This window comes from Alosa sapidissima, chromosome 13 (assembly GCF_018492685.1).
Source record: "Alosa sapidissima isolate fAloSap1 chromosome 13, fAloSap1.pri, whole genome shotgun sequence".
Classification (NCBI taxonomy): Eukaryota; Metazoa; Chordata; class Actinopteri; order Clupeiformes; family Clupeidae; genus Alosa; species Alosa sapidissima.
This window is the reverse complement of record NC_055969.1, coordinates 2,160,117-2,182,882: the sequence shown is the minus strand read 5'-3', so window position 1 is coordinate 2,182,882 and position 22,766 is coordinate 2,160,117. Positions and strand designations below refer to the sequence as shown.

At 40.2% G+C, this 22,766-nt stretch overlaps 1 protein-coding gene across 2 annotated transcripts in view; it reads right to left on the bottom strand.

Moving 5' to 3' along the window:
- Nucleotides 1-22,766, bottom strand: part of dtwd2 (DTW domain containing 2) — a 60,679-nt gene that overhangs the window by 11,597 nt on the left and 26,316 nt on the right. For both annotated transcript variants that reach the window (XM_042060590.1, XM_042060589.1), the window contains exons 2-4: nucleotides 21,645-21,735; nucleotides 19,506-19,600; nucleotides 4,870-5,062 (exon numbers count right to left, since the gene is read on the bottom strand). In XM_042060590.1, the coding sequence (XP_041916524.1) occupies nucleotides 4,870-5,062; nucleotides 19,506-19,600; nucleotides 21,645-21,735 (379 nt within the window). The remainder of the gene's footprint in view (nucleotides 1-4,869; nucleotides 5,063-19,505; nucleotides 19,601-21,644; nucleotides 21,736-22,766) is intronic.

The window sequence follows — 22,766 nt, the reverse complement described above, 5'->3', positions numbered from 1 at the left end:
AACAAATTTCAAGTACTGTATGATTTTTTATGAATGCATTTGGGTAGGCCCACATGATGCATCAAAGGAAGTTGGAAAAGTCTGGGGATTTAAGTGTAACAGACTATTTCGCAGACAGAACGCAAATTTTTTGACAAGCAAAACTAACTGGTTCAGCTGGACCGTGTCTGTCTGGAGTTAAGAAAATGTTTGCTGTAGAACATATTATGCACCTTAATCATTGTAAATTCCAGGGGCGAGGCCTCTAAAATGAAAATATATAGGGGCAAAATATTTAAATCATGCTTGCCACCACATTTACCAACACCCATTCATTCTTACATTGGAATTTGAGTGACACACATGTTTCATAAATCACATGTCAGTCCTGTCTTATCATAAGATAATTCCTATGCTTAGAAATGTACTGGTTTACGTTTGATTGATAAATGAGGGTCACCAGGCTACAAGCATAGGTGCAATGCATGGTTGAAATGTCCAAATGAAAACCTGGGAAAATACAGCTGTGAAAGCAAAATTCATTGCCAAATACTGCAAATGTGTCATATTCGTACACAGGACACAGTACACAAGAAAACAGTGCTTGTGATGAAGCTTATAGTACAGGCTGCAGACCAAGGGTGGGTAGAGTACTGAAAATCTACACTCAAGTAGAAGTACAATTACTCCCTTCAAAAATTACTTGAGTAAGTAAATATTCCCATCTGATAAATCTACTCAAGTAAAAGTATAAAAAAAGTACTTTGATAATAAATTACTCAAGTAACAAGTTATTTTTTTTATTTATTTTTTACATTTTTATATTTTTTATGGACCTTTAAAGGGATAGGCCTACAAAAGAATCCTTTACGCCCGTTTACTTTTCTCCTCCTTTGTAGGCTAATCATATAGGTAAACATATTTTAACAGCCCAATTCAAATATATTTTATTTATACGTTAATATTATTTGACACACTTCTGTAGGCTATCTTGTCATAGCCAGAATAAGCATTAAATGGCTACGGATTGAAAAGCAGTCACTTCCAATTCATTGCCAGCTGATTGTTCTGCTTTGCATTGCTAGAAGTCTGGTTATAACTTTACCATACAGACAATGTAACCTAAAAACAATGGCTATATTATGGGTAGACCCAGAGCCATATTAAGGTAGAGTTGCGACAACTCCATTGACGTAACTCTACCTTTATGGCTCTGGGTAGACCTATATTTAGGCTACATACAGCCTAGGCATATCCACTCGGACAGAGCTGTTTTCTCAGCCGACCATCTCTGTCAGAGGTGGACAGTAACTAAGTACATTTACTTGATTACTGTACTTAAGTATGATTTTTGAGTATCTGTGCTTTACTTGAGTATTAATATTTTTGGAAACTTGTGACTTTTACTCCACTACATTTGAAAGACAAATACTGTACTTTTGACTCCACTACATTTGAAATATGAGCATGAAGTCCTTGTTACTTTTAACCACATTTGATTCTTTTAATACATTAATGCGATAGACCATCTTGAAGTTCATTTTTTCAGTTCAATTTGAACTTGGCTGAATTGGCTATGGTAATGATGGAGACAATAGATTCTTCATCAGAACATCCTCCATGTAGCCTGGGAGAACCCAGAAAAAAAAACATGTTAGCAATTGAGATTTGAGAAGTAGTCTGGTGTTAACCAGGCTATCCTCCATGATCATTGTGAAGTTGGAATGAAATTAGACAATCACCTGACATTCACCACATACTGTAGCTAGATCTTTACCCTACATTACTGAATGATAAATAATCTACTCTATATAAACTATAATTTAGTTTTCTGGTTTTGTATTCGGCAGTGAAATGTTTTAGATTTGTGAACAGAGAATGAATAATGATTTACATTATATTATTACATCCATTTGAACAGTTCCAAAGTTATGAAAATAGGTAAAATGTTTTTGTTGGATGTAAGGAACTAAAGGTCTCTCCAAGTCCTATGATCTTTTGAGGTTGCACTAGACGTTCATTGTCCATCGTTTTGACGGACAGGGTTGTAAAACATTCCGTCAATAATCTATTTTCACGTGTCTTTAATTTCAATGTCAGTTTGGTGTGATGTCATGGCCACAGATCTCAGTGAAAACAGCGTGGGAAATTACCACGAAGCTGTCAGATAGGCTACTCTCCTGCCACGCTCTCACCCTCTTGTGCACACTCAAATGCGTTCCCAATTAAATTAAGTAGCAAAACGTAGTTAGATCTGCTGCAACTATGTATCTCGATGTAACAAGCTGTTTTGACATTGTAAACGTTCTCTAAGAAGAGTGTAAAGCAGTTTGCAGTAGCCTAAAGTTAACCACAACGTCGTCTATTGCTGGAAAAAATAGCGAGCGGCCTGGATTAAAGTGCGTGGCGGGCTGGATCTATGATAAACTAATAAATGCTCGGCGGGTCGGATTAGTGCGTGGCGGGCCGCAGTTTGGACACCCCAAGCCTTAGAACTGCCACAGCGAAATGTCAAATGCTAACTTAAATAACTGTTTTCATTGTTATAGGCTACCTTGCAACACTATCTTTTTGTCAAATCGCAGTTGCGATAGGCCTAGGTTATTTAGCTCAGCATGATATTGGTGACGTTTGTCTGTCACTGACAGAAAACACGTAGCATTTTAGTCAGAGAGGACCGTCATCTCGTTTTTTTAGAACACCAGTGTAACCTTAGGCCTACGCTATCAGTCAAAAATGTTCACAATGTCATCAAAACAAATGCCATTTACCTACCTGCTAGTTAGGTAAGTTAACCTCTATATCGGAAAGTGACCCATTAGGCCTACCCGCCCGTGCCCTATTTTCGGCCTATGAGTCACTTAATATTCATTTAACCAATACGGCGGATTCCTAAGGAAACGCAAGCACCCAGCCCATTTGGGTATCTTACTATTGTGATGAGAAATGGAAATGATGGACTGAACGATCAGCCTGATTGAGTGAATGATTGACTGATTACATTTGGATTTATGGAATTATGTTCACCTGCATGAGGGCATAAAGGGAGGTGCGAAGTGCTCGATCGAGAGATGGAGAGAGACAGGTTGCGGCTGGCACTCGGGGGGAGGGTGCTGTTCGCAACTTCTAGTGTTGCCGGCAGTGAAGACAGTTGAATAGGGGAGCAAACAATTACTGTATCAGGAGGGGGAGGCTGAATACTTCCTTGAGACAGAGAGGGCCTCAGGTTTAGCGAGTGCCAAAAAGACTGTTCGCGTTTGCAACTGATTCCGAGCACGCTGCACACCTTCATTGTCTCCTCTGCTTGGATTATTCCCTGGCTGACTCCGGCGGCAGATACCAAGTTAGCCCCGTTGGGGAGGTCTTGTCACGTGACGGGAAAGTCTGCTATTTTTATATTCTTGCTTAAATGTTTGTTTGTGTGTCTTGTCAATTGTCTGTCTTAGGTTAGGTCTATTTGTGTTTCATGTTTAATCTTAATATTGAAGCCTGTAGCCAGTGAGTTTCACCAGAGATGAATGCCCGCTTTTGACTTGTACAGTTGCACCCCTGTCTCCCTAGTTGGTTTGATCTTGAGTGCGAAGCGGTCCTTTTTGTGCAGTGCCATTATGGGTTGTAGTGTATAGCGTTAGATGCGTGTGTGTGAGTGCTGACGCCTTTATTCACCTGCACTGTTGTGTCTTTGGGTCTGGAGGGGTGGTGACCTGTGCAAAAGATAGAGGGGGTATTCTGAACTGGGAATTATGTCTGGCTGGGAGGGTGGATTACTTTTAATGAATTGTATTTAAATAAAATCTGCTTTTGGTAACTTAATTGTGGTGATTGTCCTCTGACTCTTGACACCGGACCATACCGGATTAACAAAGGTGGTGGCAGCATTCTTTCTTTATTCATAACAATTTATTACACTATATTTGTACCAACAATAACATTGTAGCCTACAGCGATTTGAAGAGCAGTAGCCTAAACAGTGTTGTAAGGCTGTGTGTACAAAACCGCTTCTTTACAGATCATCAGCTGGCTAACGCTGCTTTTGCCAGCTGCCCGTCACGCCATGTCAAATTTTGTAGAATTTTATTCAGACGAGAAAGATACGTTTAGATTCCCATGTGAACAGTTTAGGGGAAAAGTACCTATTTTGAAATTTGCTTTGCCATTTTTTCTACTGTCCCAGAGTTGTCCCAGACATCATTCTATTATGTCCCGGAAGCATTTTTTTATGGTCCCCGGGACGTCGGGACATCGTTAATTTCGAGCCCTGGGCTACATAAACGAATGCTAAGTTTTTTCTAACACGTGTGCTCGGTTTCCAGTGCATTTGCTTGGCTTGTAAATGAAGTTGTAAGCCTACTTTCCTTGTCCAATGTGATTATTGAACAATGCTGGCCAGAAATGAATAAAGGTGAAAGTTTCCGCATCATGTCATAGGCCTGCCTCTCATCTCGTTGCTACTCTGGCGGTCTCACCAGAAGATGCAGCAGCTGGCAGGACGTCATTGCGTTGACTGAGCAGATATATAGAACATCTACTTACGTGTAGTAAGCTACAACATGGTCTGATTGGTTCTACATAGGCCAGTCATTACTTTTATAATCACGTGGCAATGTAACAATGCATTCTGCTTCTTTTCTCTCACGCCGTTGTGCACCGAGGGAGAGGTGCACTTTTCTCTCTCAAAATACTTTCTCCTTTGTTAATAAACTTGTACTCATAACGAAAGGCAATTGAAAATGAAGAGGAGTAGAGTAGATTACTGGCTCAAAATGTACTTGAGTAAGAGCAGTTTTGAAAAAGTAATATGGAAAGTTGCTGTTCCTCGAAAAAAATACTTTTTTTTACTCATGTGTGTTACTTGTAACGGGTTACTACCCACCCCTGCTGCATACATACCTGTTTAGGAAGATGAAAGAGGGAGTTCTTGAAAAACATGTCCTTGGCTTGGCTCCATGTTCCATCAATAATAATGACATTCTGCACATCTCCAGTAACAATTTCATTCATGTCTTGCAAGTTTTGAGCTTCTGCCCCTGGGTAAAGGAGGAGGGTTTTGCTGTGTTGGCAGACAGCAGCCAGCTCGGGATTCCTAATAAGTTATCCAAAGCACAAGGGTTTTTGTTATGTAATTATTGAATACTGAGCTACAAGAACACATCATAAAGAATGCTTAGTCATGCTGAAGCAGTGAAATATAAAATACAATACAAGCACTTCTTAACACATTACTGGGCTTGGTTACCACTGTGTCTATACTAATCTCTTATCCAGGATCTAACTCGTGTCAAAAAATGAACACACACACAAAGCCAACTAGGGATGGTACTATACCACTTTTTCATGTGTGATACTGCAACCTGACAATACTGATACACATTCAGTACAGTCTTTTCCTCCCTCTCCAAGAGGTCAATATTACATGTCTGGATGCATGTCAGAAAAGGCTGCAATAGGTTCAGTCCAGAATTCCCAAAAGATGTCTGTCACAGTAGCATGTTTATGCAAAGGTACTTTATTATTCCGTGCACTACAGTGCCACAATCAAGATGAAAAAAGTCCAGACATGAGCAGTGAAAAAGAGTATTAGAAGAATGTAACTACATAACAAAACAGTGACCGTATTTGAAGAGTTTGGTTCCAAAACACTATATCCATTTTAATGAACTTTTTGAATCTTTTTTTTTTTTTCCTCAAGTAATTTCAGTAGAACTGTAATTGGGGGCCAAGCAGCGAAGCTGTGAGGCAACCATTGTGTTTCTCTTTGTTCTTATTATTATTATTCCGCCATGGAAGGCAGCCCATAGAACCGTCTGGTCAAAAGTTGTGAAATTTGGCACACTGATTGGGGACAGTCCAATAATTAATTGAACCAAGTTTCATGCCGGCACCTCGAGTGCTCTAGCGCCACCAACAGGCCAAAGTTGGACGTGCGTTCACGCACGTAACTTCTGACCCGTTGACTCGATTGTCAAAAATGAGGTATCGTTGGACTCCTTGGGCCAATCAGAGTTCAACACACCCTATGACGTCAATTTTTGACCTCTATGTTTAAATCACAGCAAGTGTGATCATATCTCAGTCAATCTTTTATTTTTTATGTGAAACTGATGACAGCAAGTTCCATCCAGTTCATTCTAAAGTGTGCGTGCAAGGGTGGGGCAGGGTGGGATGGGCAGGGGCGGTTGCAGTGGTAGGCTGGCTGGGGGAGGGGGCGGCGACACTCAGCCCTGGTTCAGCCCCACAAAATCAGTTATGTTTTGATGTGAAACTTGACCTTGTAACTCAGCCAATCTTGGGTTGTTTGACATGGAACTTGCTGTGACTGCTTAATGTTATAAATCTGATGCAACGGCATTGAGTTACATGGCAAATCTGGCCTGCTGAACTGGCTGCTTGGTATGGAAGAATATTAGACAAAAAAGTTTTGTACGTGTGTATCACGTTTTGAAACTGTAGAAATTATTTGTAACCAGGGTAGGAATTTCACGGCGGCCACGAGGGCCATGGCCGTCGTAGCCCCTTGCATTGGCCGTGAGGCCCCTTTGAAAATCAGAGGTTTACAGGCCACGGTGGCCTTGGTGCCCCCTTCTTTCAATATTCTGCTTTGCGTCCTACTAATAGCGATTTTTATTTAGCCTGTGGCCTGTCAAAATAATCTTAGCATTCACAGCGCAAATTAATTTAGTCTTTTACGCAGTGGAGAAAGTGACAGCACAAGAAAGAAAGTGCGTCCAAATTCACCCATTCTCAGTTGAACTATTCGCGAAGTAGCCTATTCATCACACACATCACAAGTATCAAACGAAAGAGCTTTTTCTCAGCTTTTAAACGATGTTAGCCGACAATTGCTGTGTTGAACGGTTCGCGAGAAAAGTAAATAATATAATTCAATTTAATCATACATTCTACTGAAGGTTTTGCGTCCCATGTTCTCCCTACCCATTCATCTCGGTGGAATACTTTACGAACCCTTCTTTTAACACACGACAAACCATATATCAGAATAAACAGGAGACCTTACCGAACACAAAGGTGTAAAGCAGTCCCCTGTACAGTTAGCCGTTCCAGAGTAATCCAGTTTTGAATTTGCAGTAAAGTTCGACATACATGGATGTCTCCAAATTTGGGCTTTAAGTTTTACAATGTGTTTAAATTGTTCCACATGATTTCATAACGGGCCAAATACAAAATAAATATTACAAATATCGCCTAGATATAGGTAAATCAGAGGACAGCTGACTAAGAGTTTGTGAAAGTAGCCTTAATGATCACAAAATGCTAAGCATGCATCTAGGCTATTTGAGTTTCTTAAAGCTGAGCTGTGCTTAAATTGTTCAATACATGATTTCATAACAGGCCAAATATAAAATAAATGTTATATATAGCCTAGATATCTGTAAATATTAGATGATCAGATGATTTACAGTTCTATGTAATATGTCATGTTTCATGTTTTTGTAATGTTTCATACAGTGATGCAGGTCTACTGCAGTGAATAGGCTAAATACAACTTTGATCAACTTTGATCATTCACTACTGTATAGTTAACTTTGGCCTTTGTGCCCCCCACCAAATATGCCCAACTGAAGGCCAAGTGGCCTTGCCCCCAGAATGGTGAAATTCCAAGCCTGTTTGTAACTGTAAAAAGGATCTGTACAAGTAATTGTCAATATCACAAATATGCCCTACACTTACAAATCTATTGTAAAATATTTTACAATTACAAATATATTCTACAATTACACATCAATATTCTATGCACAAAAAGCTGTTCTACAGTTACAAATCTTTTCTACAGGTGTACAGACTTTTGCACCACCTTAGGGATGAGAAGTGTCTCATGTGTATTGTATGTGTGTGTAACAGGATTTGTAACTGTAAAAATGATTTGTGATTTAACAAAAAAATAACACGAACAATTTTAAGTATTACTCATAAGTCGTTCACTTACAAATATATTCCACAGGTATTAAATATTCCACAGTTGCTGTCTTTCAATTACGAAACTATTCTGCCATTACAAATCTCTGCTGCTTGCACAAGTATTTTCTACAAGTATACGAATACTTTTGAGACTGTTCTGGCGCTTCCTGTTGAATAGCCAATGGCGATCCTCAGGTTTGGCTAGCCAACCATGAATCTCAGTTCACTAACCAATCACAGAGCAGGAGCAGCGCCGTCGTTGTGGCTAGTTGTGTGGGTGCAACCAAACTTGGAGTCTACGCTTGGAGCACGCTAGTTTCCTGTATTCCTTGAGGTATGTTGGTAGCCTACACCACACAGACATGTTCTATGTCCACTATTCAATACAGCCAGTGTACCTGATATACGGGGCAACGAGGTGAGATCAATCAATGGCAACTAATGTGGGCAACAGACGAATAACTATATTATGGACCCTTTCAAGAGAGTTCCATTATCAGCATCATAGTTGGCCCCACAAGACTTCCTTTTTAACATTCCATATGTTATCCTAATGCAGAGGAAGTAGATTGGGGCCCAAATAGAACGTTCAAGCATTGTTTTTGTTTTTATTGTTGAAAGGGTCTATATATAGCAAGCTACCGCTAGTTAGCCAAATCTCACTCAATCTCAATGTAGAATAGCAATGGTAGCTAAATTTTCAGTTTAAGCAGCAAACAAGTGCGAACGGAAATGTAGTGTGTGGATGGAAATAAATAACAACACTCAACATACTTTTGAAGACATTTTGTTTCAAGTTTGTAACAAATGCGGTCAATATTTTTAAGGGAGTTTGTCAGTCGGTCATAAGGTAGGCTCAGCAAAACGAGGCAGGCGGCTAGCATTATTATCAAGAGGTGTGCTAACTATTAGGCCTCGTATGCCAGGTCTAGCTTCTACCTCCGGATTGTGAGGTGCTACTTCGGACTTGACGAACTCTTCTAGTAGGCAACAGAAAGGTTTGATGCTGAACAGATTGGTCTGGAGTTAGTTAATAATAATTATACCATGGTCTAGGTTGAAAAGGGTGTCGTTTAAAAAGTGATATACTACACCTATAAAAATACGTTCCTGTTGCTTGACAACGCCGGAGTTAGTCCGCTCAGCGTCGTCCATTTATTTCTGATAATGGACACCTCGTCGGGCATTATCCCTTACGTAACCATTGATATGCGTGACAAAACATACCAACTGGTGTCAACATCAGCTAGGCTATGTTGGCATTTTCTGATGGTTCTTCATGACTGATCATAAGGTACAAAATAAATAATACAGAAATACAGTGCTGGGCATTGGTAGACAATCATATTCATCTGTCTATGTATCTATTTCTTGTGTAAGCAGTTTCTTATGGATCCCCAGTTGGTGCCTCCTTCTGAAGCACAGGTGGGTTATAAAATATATTTTACTGTCTATGAAAATAGGTCGCCGCTTGATGTGAGATTCAAAAAGCATACCTTTTGAACTTGTTGACGGCAGTATTCCTACTTAAAACAACATCCTCGGATGTGTATGTTTTATATTTTGTTAAAGTTAAAGAGAAATCACTTTATGGTCTTTATGCCTCGACTAAGTTGATGTTGCCTATAAACAACAATTCATGTTCATAGAAACAACAAGGTCAATAAGACATAATATATTTCATACCTGTGTTGCAGCATGTAGCCTAGCTGTCTAGCTAGGTTTACAATGCAATCCAATGTCCTAAAATACTAGCATTTCGCCTGTCAGCTAGCTAAAAAGATCGAGTGCTTAAACTAACATATAGGGTCTGTTTGAAACGGAAGACAGCTGCCTACTGCCTCCCTCTCTACATAGAGAGCTGTCTCACTAGACATGACTTTGGATTAAATGCATCTTTTAAAAATGAGCGTAGCACTCTAGAATCTTTGGTTAACACTACGGTATGACGTTAGCAAAGGCCTGACATTAAACTAAATTAGAATTACGTAAGCTAGCAGGCTAAAGGTATAAATTAGTTTTACGGCCGGCAGATATATCAGACCAGACGCATTTAATGGTTACAACAATGGCATAATCAGATAGTAAATTGTTTATTTCTCATCTCAAATCTACAAATCTAAGCAAAATAAGGTCACACAAATGACATTTTAAACAGATTCAGCAGTCATTACCGATGTCATCCACCATGTTTGTTTACCTTTCACAGCTGTTTCAGACGTTGCCGCAAGGGATTATGGGTAGGAGGGAGCATGAAGTGTGCAACGATGCTGCCTCCAAAAATGACCGTTATTTGGGAATTCTAAGATATCTTAGAAGGTAGCAGAATTTGTTTTTTCGGCTTCGAACCGCACTTGCTGCCTTGCTCCCCAGCTAGATATCTTAAAAGGCAGCAACGTTTCGAACACACCCATATAGTGGTCTATTTAGTGGTGTATGTGCTCTGACTAAGTTTGTGTGGCATATAAACCACAAATCGTGTTGATACAAGTGCCAATGTTCGTGTAGAAACATTTTAAATCACATACAAATTTTCGTGTTACAGCTCAGGTAGTCTCCGCCATCTTGGTCAGACTTTTTTGTAACTCCCGCCTCCAAACACAAAGACGCGGACCTGATTGGCTCTCGAATGGTCCTTATTTAAATAAAGTTAAACTTTGGCCAACTTTGTTTCGCCTGCCTCGGCGATTCGCTTTCATTTCGCCCAACCAGGGCGAATTTCGTCTCCATTCAACCTCAATGAGAGCGACGCGAAATTTCGGTGTGTGGAAACACACCGTTAGAGTTGCTTGTCAGTGCCACGACAGACCTTTTCTGCATCTGCAGCCCACTTTTCTTCCTCTTAAAATATTCCACCAGCTTTCCCACGAGCATCGGGGGCTTTGTCTCTAAATGGCGCTGTAGTTTTGAGGGCTTGAGGGCTTTGTTGGATAGCATTAGCCCACACTCACACACTGGGCTTTTGGGATTGCCTCTGTTCCTTCATTTACGAAACCGTATTTAACGAAGTCGAGATGGTATTTCCGTAAAAACGTTGTCTTTTGGGTTGGGAGGTTGGCAGGATGTTCGTCTTCATTTTTTTCTTTTTAAAAACTTCTCCATTTTTGCCGCTTCTTCTCTGTGTATTGGCGTTTGTTAAACAACTGATTGATGCTTTTTGCGGCCCTCTGGGGGGCACTGGCGGCCCTATGGTTAAGAATCACTGTTCTAAGGGATGATGCCTCCGGGATAAGGCCAAGGATACATATTTTTGGGCATGCAGGGATTTCTTTCTGAATGATGCAAAAAATGATCTCAGTTATGCCATTCCAAAATTCTTGAATATGTTTACAGGTCCAGATACAATGAAACAAAGTTCCTTTCTCTGTCATACATGTTATACATATCTGTACATACATGATACATATCAGTGTCATACATGATATGCATACCCATATCAGACCACAAAGTTGTGCTATTTGACACCTATCTGTCCATCAGGAAATCCAAAGTATGTCATGTCATATCGTAACATAAAAAAGGTAGTGCCAGAGGAACTTACTTCACTAGTTACCTCCTATCCTTGCCCTTCTCCTAATGCTTCAGTAGTGGATCTGGTTGGCAATTACAACAACTGCATGTCTGCAGCACTCAACAGTCTTGCCCCCTTAAAGACACGGACCGTTTCGTTTGTGCACTCCGCACCTTGGTTCACTCCTGAACTACGCCAAATGAAGTCAATGGGTCGGCGCCTAGAGCGACTATCAAAAAAGACTGGTCTTGCTGTCCACCAAGGGATGTACTCGGAGCACATTCTTCAGTACAAAAAAGCACTCTCTGCTGCAAAGAGCGCATACTATGCAAGGATCATCAATGAGGGAGAAGGAAACACCAGGGCTCTCTTTTCCACTGTGAATGGCCTCCTCAAGCCACCTGATAGTACCATCTATCAGAATGCATCTGTTGAACGCTGCTCAGCCTTCTTGAACTTTTTTCACACAAAAATTGAGGCAATCCATCAACAATTGGAGTGTTCAATTACTAAGCTGAAACAACCATGCTCCTTGATTGAGTTGGGCTCACCTACTATAAATGCACTCAGTGAATTCAGTCTCCCTGCTGAAAGTTACATCTCTGGTCTCATCACCAAGTGCAACTCCTCCACCTGTCAGTTGGACCCTGTTCCGACAAGCCTGGTCAAGATGTGCCTACCATCCATCATCTCAATGATAACATCAATAATTAACACCTCGCTCATCACTGGTCAAATCCCTCCTTCATTGAAGACTGCTATTGTCAAACCAACCCTGAAAAAACCTGGGCTGAACCATGATGACCTCAACAACTACCGACCCATCTCCAATTTACCATTCATTTAAAAAATTATGGAGAGGGTGGTGGCATCTCAACTCCAGGATCATTTGAAGGACAATGATCTGTTTGAGCCATTTCAGTCTGGATTTCGACCAAAGCACAGCACAGAGACTGCCTTGGTGAAGGTAACAAATGACCTCCTCTGCACAGCTGATGCTGGACTCATTTCCATCCTAATCCTCCTTGACCTGAGTGCAGCTTTTGACACCATATCCCATCAGCTGCTTCTGGAGCGTCTTACCAGCATTGGAGTGCAGGGCAGTGTTCATCAATGGTTCACCTCCTATCTCTCTGGCAGGACACAGCTTGTCCAGATTTTGGACCACAAGTCGGAGAGTGCTGCTGTCACAAAGGGAGTGCCACAGGGGTCTGTTCTGGGGCCCATCATCTACCTCCTCCCACTGGGAAATATCCTGAGGCAACATGGTGTTCAGTTTCACTGCTATGCTGATGACACCCAGCTTTATATGTCCACCAAACCGACTGCCTCCCTTCCTCCTGCTGCGATGACTGCCTGTCTGCATGATATAAATCTGTGGATGACTAACAACTACCTGAAACTGAACAGTAACAAGACTGAATTACTTGTTGTTGGCTCAAAAACAACGCTGGCAAAGATGGAAAACAGACTCTCCCTATCTATAGATGGCTCCAACATTGCCTGCTCCACCAAGGTGAAGAGTCTTGGTGTTATACTAGACAGCACACTTTCATTCACTGCCCATATTAACAGTGTGTCTCGCAGTGCCTTTTTCCATCTGCGCAACATCGCAAGACTGCGCCCCTCCCTCAGTCAGCAGAGTGCAGAAGTACTTGTAAACGCCTATGTTACATCCCGCATTGATTACTGCAATTCCCTCTTCTCTGGCATTCCACAGAAATCACTCCACCACCTACAAATAATCCAGAACTCTGCAGCCAGGATAGTAACAGGCACAAAGTCCACAGGCCACATAACACCTGTACTGTTGCAGCTACACTGGTTACCAGTTACCCAGAGAGTCCAGTTTAAGATCTTACTGTTGACATATAAGGCCCTGCATAACCTTGCTCCCAATTATATAACCGACCTATTAGAGAGCTACACCCCTTCCCGCTCACTGCGATCCTCATCAGCTGGTCTGCTCAAGGTGCCCAAGATGAACCTCAGCACCATGGGAGAGAGAGCGTTCTCCCACACAGCCCCAAAGCTATGGAACTCACTTCCAAACAACATCAGGCAGTGTGAATCCACTGCCCAGTTTAAAAAGGAACTGAAAACGTATCTCTTCAGACTAGCCTATGGACTGTGATATGGCTAAATGGACTATATATATATATTTTTCTCCTTTTTTGATATATATATATATATATATATATATATATTTTTTTTTTTTCTCTCTCTCTTCTATTTGTTTTATCTGTAAAGCAACCTTGGGTGTCCTGAAAGGCGCTCTTTAAATAAAATGTATTATTATTATTATTATTATTATTATTATACATGTGTCCAGTATGTGGAAAGTTAAACTTATGGAGTTTCAGGAGTTATACATGTTCTCATGAGGCAAAAATATTGAATTAACCTCAATCTACTATTAATAGTCATGCCTTTTCCCATTCTAGCTCTGTAATGACTGTCTGAAAATCGTCCATCCAGGCCATTCTCTTATAGTCTGAGGACTCTCTTGATGACTTATGCAATTTACTGTATATTTTTGAGATCGTCCCTTTAGCATGGGGATTGGGTGTTACCAGTTCTTCAATACCATTGAAAGCAGGAGATTGGTTCTTAGAATGAACAAATTATTTGAAAATATTTGAAAATATTTAAACAAATGATCTTTCAGATATTCAAAAGGCATAAAGGTGTTATCTTTAAAGAGATCTGAAATCTTCTGTAAACCAAGCTGTGCCCTAAATTTAAAACCTGGGTCTGATGTACCTGGTGTAAATCTTGCATTACCCCAGATAGGAAAAATGTGATATATCTCTTGGCTCTCCAACCATCTCTTGCAACTCATACCAAGCTGTAATTGTGGTCGTAACAAATGGGTTGCTTGTATTCTGCTTAAGCATTTTAAGAGAGTTGGAGTATAGGTATCTGTCCAAAGTTAACCCTTTTGCCTTTTGTTCCTCTATCTGGACCCATGGCAGCTTTGAAGTATTAGAGAACCAAAAAAGTGTGGCTCTAACTTGGACTGCTCTGAAGTAACATAGTTGGTTGGGTAACCTCCCATATCATAAGGTAGATATAATAAGGTTAAGCAAAGTCTTGGTCGTCTTTTATTCCAGATGAAATTTGTGAATGTTTTCCTCATAGTAGAGAAAAAGGCTGGTGGGGGTGAAAGAGGAATTGACTGAAACAAATATAAAAATTTAAGGAGAATGTTTACATCTTAATGGCATTGATTCTGCCTATTAATGTGATTGGGAGAGACCATGTGAAACAATGGGGTCATAGTTATGTGGGATTATGTTTTTTTTTTTGAGGTGTGAGAATAATCCCCAAATATTTAAACTAAATTTTAGATACTGTGAAAGGGTGTTGGATTGGTGGACTATTTCTTTCTTTTTCATTGAGGAAGAGTATGGAAGATTTGGATTGATTGACCATATATCCTGAGAATGTTACAAAATGATTAATCATATTGATCACAGTAGGCATTGTGTTTTTTTTTAGATCTGCAAGGTATAATAATATATCATGTGCAAATAATGAAATTCGATGCTCTTGACCTGAAACATCAATTCCCTTTATTCCTGGATGACTATGTATGGCTATTGCCAGTGGTTCAATAGACATCACAAATAGTAGGGGGGACAGTGGGCAACCCTGTCGCGTACCACATGAAATATTGAAGGGTTCTGAAATTAAGTTGTTTTTAACAATTTCAGCTAATTTCAGCAATTTCAGGTTCGCAATACAATAATTTAATCCATTGACAAAGTTTAGGTCCACAGCCATGTCGGCTGAGCATATCAAATAAATAAGGCCATTCAACTCTGTTGAACGCCTTTTCGGCATCCAGAGACAGTATGCAGTTGTCTTTAGCATCTGTCTTTTCGTGGATGATATTCAATGCTCGTGTATATTATGAAAGGCCTGCCTGCTCTTCACAAATCCATTTGGGTCATTATGAATTATTGTTGGTAGATGAACTTCTAGTCTCAAAGCTAGTGCTTTGGCTAGTCTTTTAACATCAGTGTTAATCAAAGACATCGGTCTATATAATTCACAACTGTGTTGTGGTTTATCTGGCTTTGGCAAGAGTGTAATTAAGGCCTTTCTTAGTGACGGGGGCAGAATTCCAGCTTCAGGGACTCCTCAAACATTTCAAATAGAGGGCAAATTAATTGATCTTTGAAAGCTTTATGTACTGTATATCTATGGGGAGACTATCTGGTCCAGCTGTTTTCCCATTTCTCATTGTATCTATAGCCTTCAGTAATTCCTCTATAGACAATGTAATACAGTGAATGTAATTTCTGTTTCACTTCATCTGAGAAGGCAGGTATTTAAAGACCATCTAGAAAGCTAGTTTGTTGGACGGTATTTCCAGGAGATTCTAATTTGTATGTAACGATTTGAAGAAATTGGTAAAAGCTTCATTGATCTCTTGTGGATCAGATGAGGGAGTCCCTGAGTTTGTTATAATGCTATTAATGGCTTTATTAGATTGCATTTTTAAAAATTTTCCAGGCCAGAAGTTTGCCAGATTTTTCTCCCTGCTCATAGAATGTTTGTTTCAGGCAAAATAGGCTGTTTTCAGTTTTAGATAGTGATAGTTTGTTGTATTGTGCTCTGAGGAGGGGTATTTTTGCTGTGGCATTGTATGTGTATCATCTTCATAGGTTTCTTTTTCTAACTTCTTGATTTCTTCATCAAGTGATCTCGATTTTAAATTAACTTAATTGGTTATAGAGCTTGTATAGTTAATCATCTGCCCTCTAATATAGGCTTTGAAAGCCTCCCATCTAACAGAAGCACTTTCATTTCACGTTTCATATGTATTTATTTTGAAAAATACATCAATGTATTAAGTACCCACAAATTCTAAGAAGTTTGGATATTCTAAGAAGTTTGGATATTGTCTTCTCCAACACAAGTCTAATTCCTGCATAAAGGTCTGTAATATTTTCCTACTTTGAGCATGAGTGTTATCTATACTCTTGAGTCTATCAAGGTCTGTTGACAGGGTTGTATTGAAATCTCCTCCAATCAGGAGTTGGCCAGACATAGGAGCTAAAAGTAAAAATAAGTCTTCAAAAAAATGTGGGCTATCTGAATTTGGTCCATATAGATTTACAAGATTTATCATCTTGTCAGTGAGTAGCCCTTGAAGAATTAAATACCTGCCTGCCTTGTCAGATATGACATTAGATGTGTATGATGATGCAAATACCGGTCCCGCCCTGTTCTTTGTCATTTCTGTAGTTCACTAGACAGTAAATGTGTTTCTTGTAAGAACATGATAGTTGCTTTGAGTTGTTTTAGTCTATGCATGACCTGTTTTACTTTAGATCATTTACCTAACCCCCTCACATTCCAGGATGTTACAGTATATTGATATGCGAGTCATTCCTCATGTAACCATTGTGTATTATATTTCCTTAAGCTAGAGACAATAACTGTTGTAAAAACAGACATTAACATAAGTTCAACTAGAAAAATTAAAATAAAACATTTTTCAAAATGAGGCTCTTGGACACAATTAACCCGAACATGGCGGTCTTGGCGAAGCACCTAATCAATCGCTATTAGGACTTCTCCTCCCCAGTGTTTGCGTGATACTCCCACTTTTCCCTCACCCTCCTATAAATGCATCAATGCATATGAAAATATGTTCCATGGCAGCATGTTCAAATGAATCATGGAAATTGTTTTTTTAGTTAAATATTGGATGTCAGAAGAAAAAAATTGGTGTTCCATAACACAGTGCATTTAGTAGTGTGTGAAATGAATGTCCCACACTGGGAAGCATTATAGTTTGATACTGCAGCTAAAGTTAGACTTGAAGAAGAAACTGTCACCTGTTCCATTTTTTTTTAACAGCCATTCCTTTATTAATAAATTCATTACGTTTCTATGTTAACATGTTCTATTAAAGAAAAGATGGGAAATAACTCTGTGTGTGCTGTAAAGTGGTTAGAAGAAATTAAATCGGAATCGGCTAAAATCGTCTTTGTATACTGTATGTTTCTAGCCTGATGTAGTCATACTCAATTCTAGTCAGAATATGAGTCTGATACTGCTACATTGGGACATAATTATGGGGCGTGTTTCAACCGATACAGGGGGGGATTGCCTCTGCACTCAATTGGATAGACCTAACAACAACAACAACAGCAACAAAATAGCTTACAGTGAGGTGTAGGAAGAAAACACACGAACCATCCTTCTTCTCCTATATCCCTCCGTTTTTAAAAATAATTCTGTTGAACAGTGATATGCTACAAACATGTTAAACAGCTGGGAAAGGCTGTCGCAAATCCCTCGAACAGGTGGTCAATCAGAGATTTCAAACGAACGAGGGAACATATGCAACAGCGCTGTTTTCCCTTGATGAAAGTGAAACCACGAGTTTTCCCACATCTCAACTTTGGCCAAAGTTTTCAGAAATAATCGTTTTCAGTGATACAACCTCATTAAATAATATGAATTTTCTATATGGGGTCTTAAAAGCCATGTATCCTTCTAGCCACAGTGTTTTTGTTTCAAACATAAGCCTAATCAAAGCGTGCTCAGATGACGTGATAGACCAGGCGCTGTTGCTCACCTGTCCATCATCGTAAAGCCTGATTTGATTGGTCCGCCCGATATAGGATGAGCATACTTCCACCACAATGGAGCAATGCCAGACCGAACATCCCGACCTCAAATGATGTGGGCGGGACTAAGTTCGGAATGACACCCAGGCTAGTATGTTTCATGTCTGTTACACTTAGTTAGGTTTTGTAAGGTTTATGGGGTCTTGTTAATACTAAGCAAACACCTTTGGACAAACTTAATAATAAAAAAAAAAGAAATCTGACAGCATTGCTCCCATCTGTCTTTTCAGGGAGATTTACCAGGCGTAGGTTGCATCGTATATTTCTATTCTCCAAATCCTCTATTCTGCAGTTGACCAGCTGGACTTGGTTCTCCATACTTTGCAACATTTTTTGCATGCCACTGATGCTATCTTCTGTACTGCTAATTCGATGTTCAGCTTCAGAAAGCCTACCTCCAAAGTCACGAATTTTAATCTTAATGTCTTGTATGGCGGACAGCACACCGTTAAATTTGGAAGCGAAAACATCTTTCAAATCAGAAATGGCTTTCATCACCTTGCTTTCCTCATTAGTCATAGCTTCTGTGCTAAGTTTCTTCGGGCATTTCTTCCTTTTTGTCAAGATTCTTTTTAGTTGTAAAAACAGGATTTGGGGCATTTGTATTGAGAGCTGCTTCTAACATGACCTACTCACCTTCGCGGCCATGTTGGATTATAAAATACACAATTAAATAACGTTACTTTATGTTTTTAAAAATGGAGATATAGACTGTGTCTCAAATCTCGTACTTCTGCACTTACAATACCTAAACTGAGTCCCCAGATGGTGCACTCATAACGGTCAAAAAGCTAAGTGTGGAACGCTGGACACTTTTCGCCCTCAACGGACGCCATCTTGGCCAAATAGCGGAAGGGGAGGGAGTGTTTTCAAACTTGTGGTAATCGCGGTTGAGAAAGCTGAAGCAGCAGCAGTGGAAAACATACTTTACAGAGGTACAAGCAAGTTATAACATAAATGGTTCATGTTTTGACACAGTATATGACCATGTCACTGTCGAATTGACGACACCAATAGTTAGATTTAATTGTTGCGATCGTCATTTCTGTAAAGTGCACGGAGTTAGTGTTTGATATGAGACGATACTATTCTGTTAAAATTTGCGCACTCCGCCAGTAAGCACACAGTGGACACAGGGTGCTACACGAAAGTGATAGCCCACAAAGTACACCAATTGAGACAGACTCATAGTGTTTTGGAACCAAACTCTTCATTTGACACTCAATAAAAAAGACACTGGGATGAACAGTGGGTACAGTTGTGGACCGGAACAGAACAGAAGTGGAGCTGCCGGTAAAAACCGGTAATCCAGTAAGAAACAGTTTAAACACGTAGGTCTAGTTTTAAATAGAACTTGGGCAGGACAACAGTTTTTATTCTAAAACACTACTGATAAGATAATACTGATAAATGTATATCAAACTAAATTTGTAATTCTGAATAAATACCTTTCTTCACTGAACCTCCGTCCAACAAAAACTTTGCATTTCCCAGGCGGCAGGCAGGCAGCTAGCAGAGGCACCGTGCGAAGAACTCTGCTCTCCTGAAGAACATAGCAGGCCAAATTATTGGAATGCAAAAACAAACTGCACAGCAACATGTAGGAGCAACAGTTCCAGCAGCTGTGTCATTTAAAGGAATACTCCAACAAATTAGGGTCTAATTTTGGATGATTACAAGTGTAAACTTTAGTTAGGGACCAAAATTATGTTAATTGGAGTAGTTTGAGTACGAGTGGAATATGCAATTGCAAAGAAATAGCATACAACAGCCTTGAGGGTAAGCTCACTATATCAAAGCCACTGACTAGGCTCAAAATATCACTGTACTTCTATGCTGTTGTGGGGAGGGTCCCTGCAGACAAAACTAAGTATTTCGACCTTTTTAGGTGTAAAAAAGGGTATAAAGGACTGTTTGTGAAGTCAGTACAGTACACCTATTCGCTGCCATCTTGCTAGAACTCCTCACAAGATGGTTGCGACCAGAGGAATAACAGGGTCACTGACTATTATTCCAGTCAATGCCATCTTGTGAGGAGCCCTAGTTTTGACATGCCCTCAAGGTTATGTATTATGCTATTTCTTTGCAAATACGCAAATTATTCTTAGTCAAAACTACTCTGATTCAGAGTCCTGCAGGGTCCGTTTTTGGAGACCCGCCCGCACCCGCACAGTTCAGCACCAGATCCGACTCGTCACCCGTGATAATATCAAAATTAAATCTGCACCCGCCCAGACCCGTTAATATTTGGCCCGTTACCGGACCTGTGCCCGCGATAAATCAAACACGAGCTAAAATCATTCCAATTAGAGTGCTTTATTTTTATCTCGCACCTCTCAACATCACAATATAAGCTCTCTATGAAACAGCCTAACAAGTGCTTTCTTTCGCACTATTGGAGCACGTAGGGCTACATACATAACCTAATAAAAATATTTAAACACACCCCTGTCAACTTTCACATTTGATTTGAGTATTTCACATTCAATCTAAATCTTAAGCTAATGAACAATATAGCCTAAAGTGTGCTTTTTTTCACCTTTAAATAGGCTACGGAACCTGATAACTTGCATTTTTCTTTAATATTTTGCATTAGGGCTAAATCTTACAATAACGAACCATACCCCAAACTTTGCTGCATCAGAACATTACACAAAGACCTATTAATATTACAAGAAAAAATACAATCACAAACAGCATCACAAACAATAGCCATAAGCCTATATGCTGGCAACGCTCCAACTACGAGATGCATCGAAGAAATCAAAGTCACAGTAGTGACGTGATGGTCAAAGGTTGTAGGCTATCGTTGACTAATACACATATTTGTGATGTGGTAATGGTAATTCAGACATACAAATATTGCACATATTTTTCATTTATGTTTTATTTCAGCAAACTAAACTGTTTTGGTTCTCATCCGCTACCCACCTGCAAGGAGTTCCTTATGAATTTTAGGATTTTATGTCACAATCCACCCGTTTGAGCAACTTATATGCGGGTACCCGTGGGTAGCGCTGGGACGGTAACAGCATTACCACAACACTGCGGTCACGTGACACCTAGTCGAATCCCCCTATTGGCCTGCACATGTGTGCACATACTGTAGTGTGTAATGTGGTGATGTGTAAAAAAATATGTTCTAGTTTGTTAAGAATTTAACTTAACAGCAACATGAAGGCCAAGGCCTAGGCAGTTCTAAAATCGTGAGCCTTGTTAATAAACTGCTTATTTCTTTCATGTCTGAAGCATTTGGTCCAGTGATCTTTGAAGTTGCTGCGGCTGTCTAAAGTTTAATTGGCTGTGATGGCGGCACAAAATTTGTAATCCATAACTCGCAATCAGATTTTTTTTTTTGTGCGTGTGGGGGGGTGTGGGGGGTACCGCGAAACTGTGGTAATTTCTTGCTTTCCAACCGCCATAAGAAAACATCCATACCGTCCCAGCCCTACCCGCGGGTACCCGACCCGTTGCAGGATTCTGCTCTGATTAAGGTCATTTTGATCCCCAAGGAAGGTTCACTCGTTTTTAAACTGGAGTTTTTCTTTAACAGCTATGGTCCCATTTTCTTTACCTGAGAAACTCACCTCTGCTGGATGTTGAACAATGTATAAACAAGTGGACACATCCAAAGGACACCCAGGGAGAAATGGGCAAAGGCATACTTTCTCTGGCCGGCTACAGAGAAATAGTGAAGAATAACATAAGATCAGTTCATGTAAGTTTGTTTGTTGGAAACTGTCGTCAAATCAGGTACTGTATGTGAGCTCTGGTTAATAAATTCATCACAAGTACCTGTAATACTTATTTTGTGGTAGAAATATCGGTATCGGTACTCGGTATCGGCAAGTACACAAATGTAAATACTCGTACTCGTATCGGTTTGGGAAAAAAATGGTATCGGGACATCCCTACAACAAAAGAAATGTTAGGTATCCGCGCGATGTATCCGTGCACAGGGGGTTTGGACAGCGGGTTAAGTGAAATGGATGAACCTATTCTGTTCTTGCTGTTTGTCTCATGATATAGCCCGTACTGAAACCTATAGAAAGCCCCAGATGAATAGGCAAGATGTTTTGTGGTGCGTCGGAAAATGTGACATTTTATTTTTTCCCGAAAAGTGGGGTAGCCACTGGCCTTGTGACCTCATGAGCTAAACCATTAACGAAAGCAAAACATACATAAACAAAACAGCCAGATGCCTCTTCATAAAATAACAAGGACACCTTCATAAACAATAACAAATTTTATTGTGAGACTGCGTGTCAGTGGCGTCGCCAGCCGATTTTACCAGGGCTTCAGCCCGGGGTAAATTTAGCTCAGCCCGGGTATTATTTAACTTTTTTATTTCGTTGAGCGTTCTATCCCTCGTAGCCTGTTAGAACAAGGAATCCCGAACGCTAAACTCTGACAAGGAGAAGCAGAACGGGCCGGGCGGGACTGGGCTGGGGGTGGGGGGAGAGCGGCAAAGGGTCGCTTTGCGGTCTGGTCTGAGATCAGTGGATCTGTGCTCTCAACTAACGTTACTGCTGTCAATTAGTCACTGGGTGGTTCAGCGTCATAGGTTGCAGTACGTTGAGAAAGCAGACGTGACATGGCCAGCAAAAAACAATAGAAACTGTTTGGCTTTTTCAAACGAAAGGCAAAGGGTAAGAATTCATTTTTGCAAACTGAAATATAAGCTTAGTCCTGTCCGACCGACTCCATAA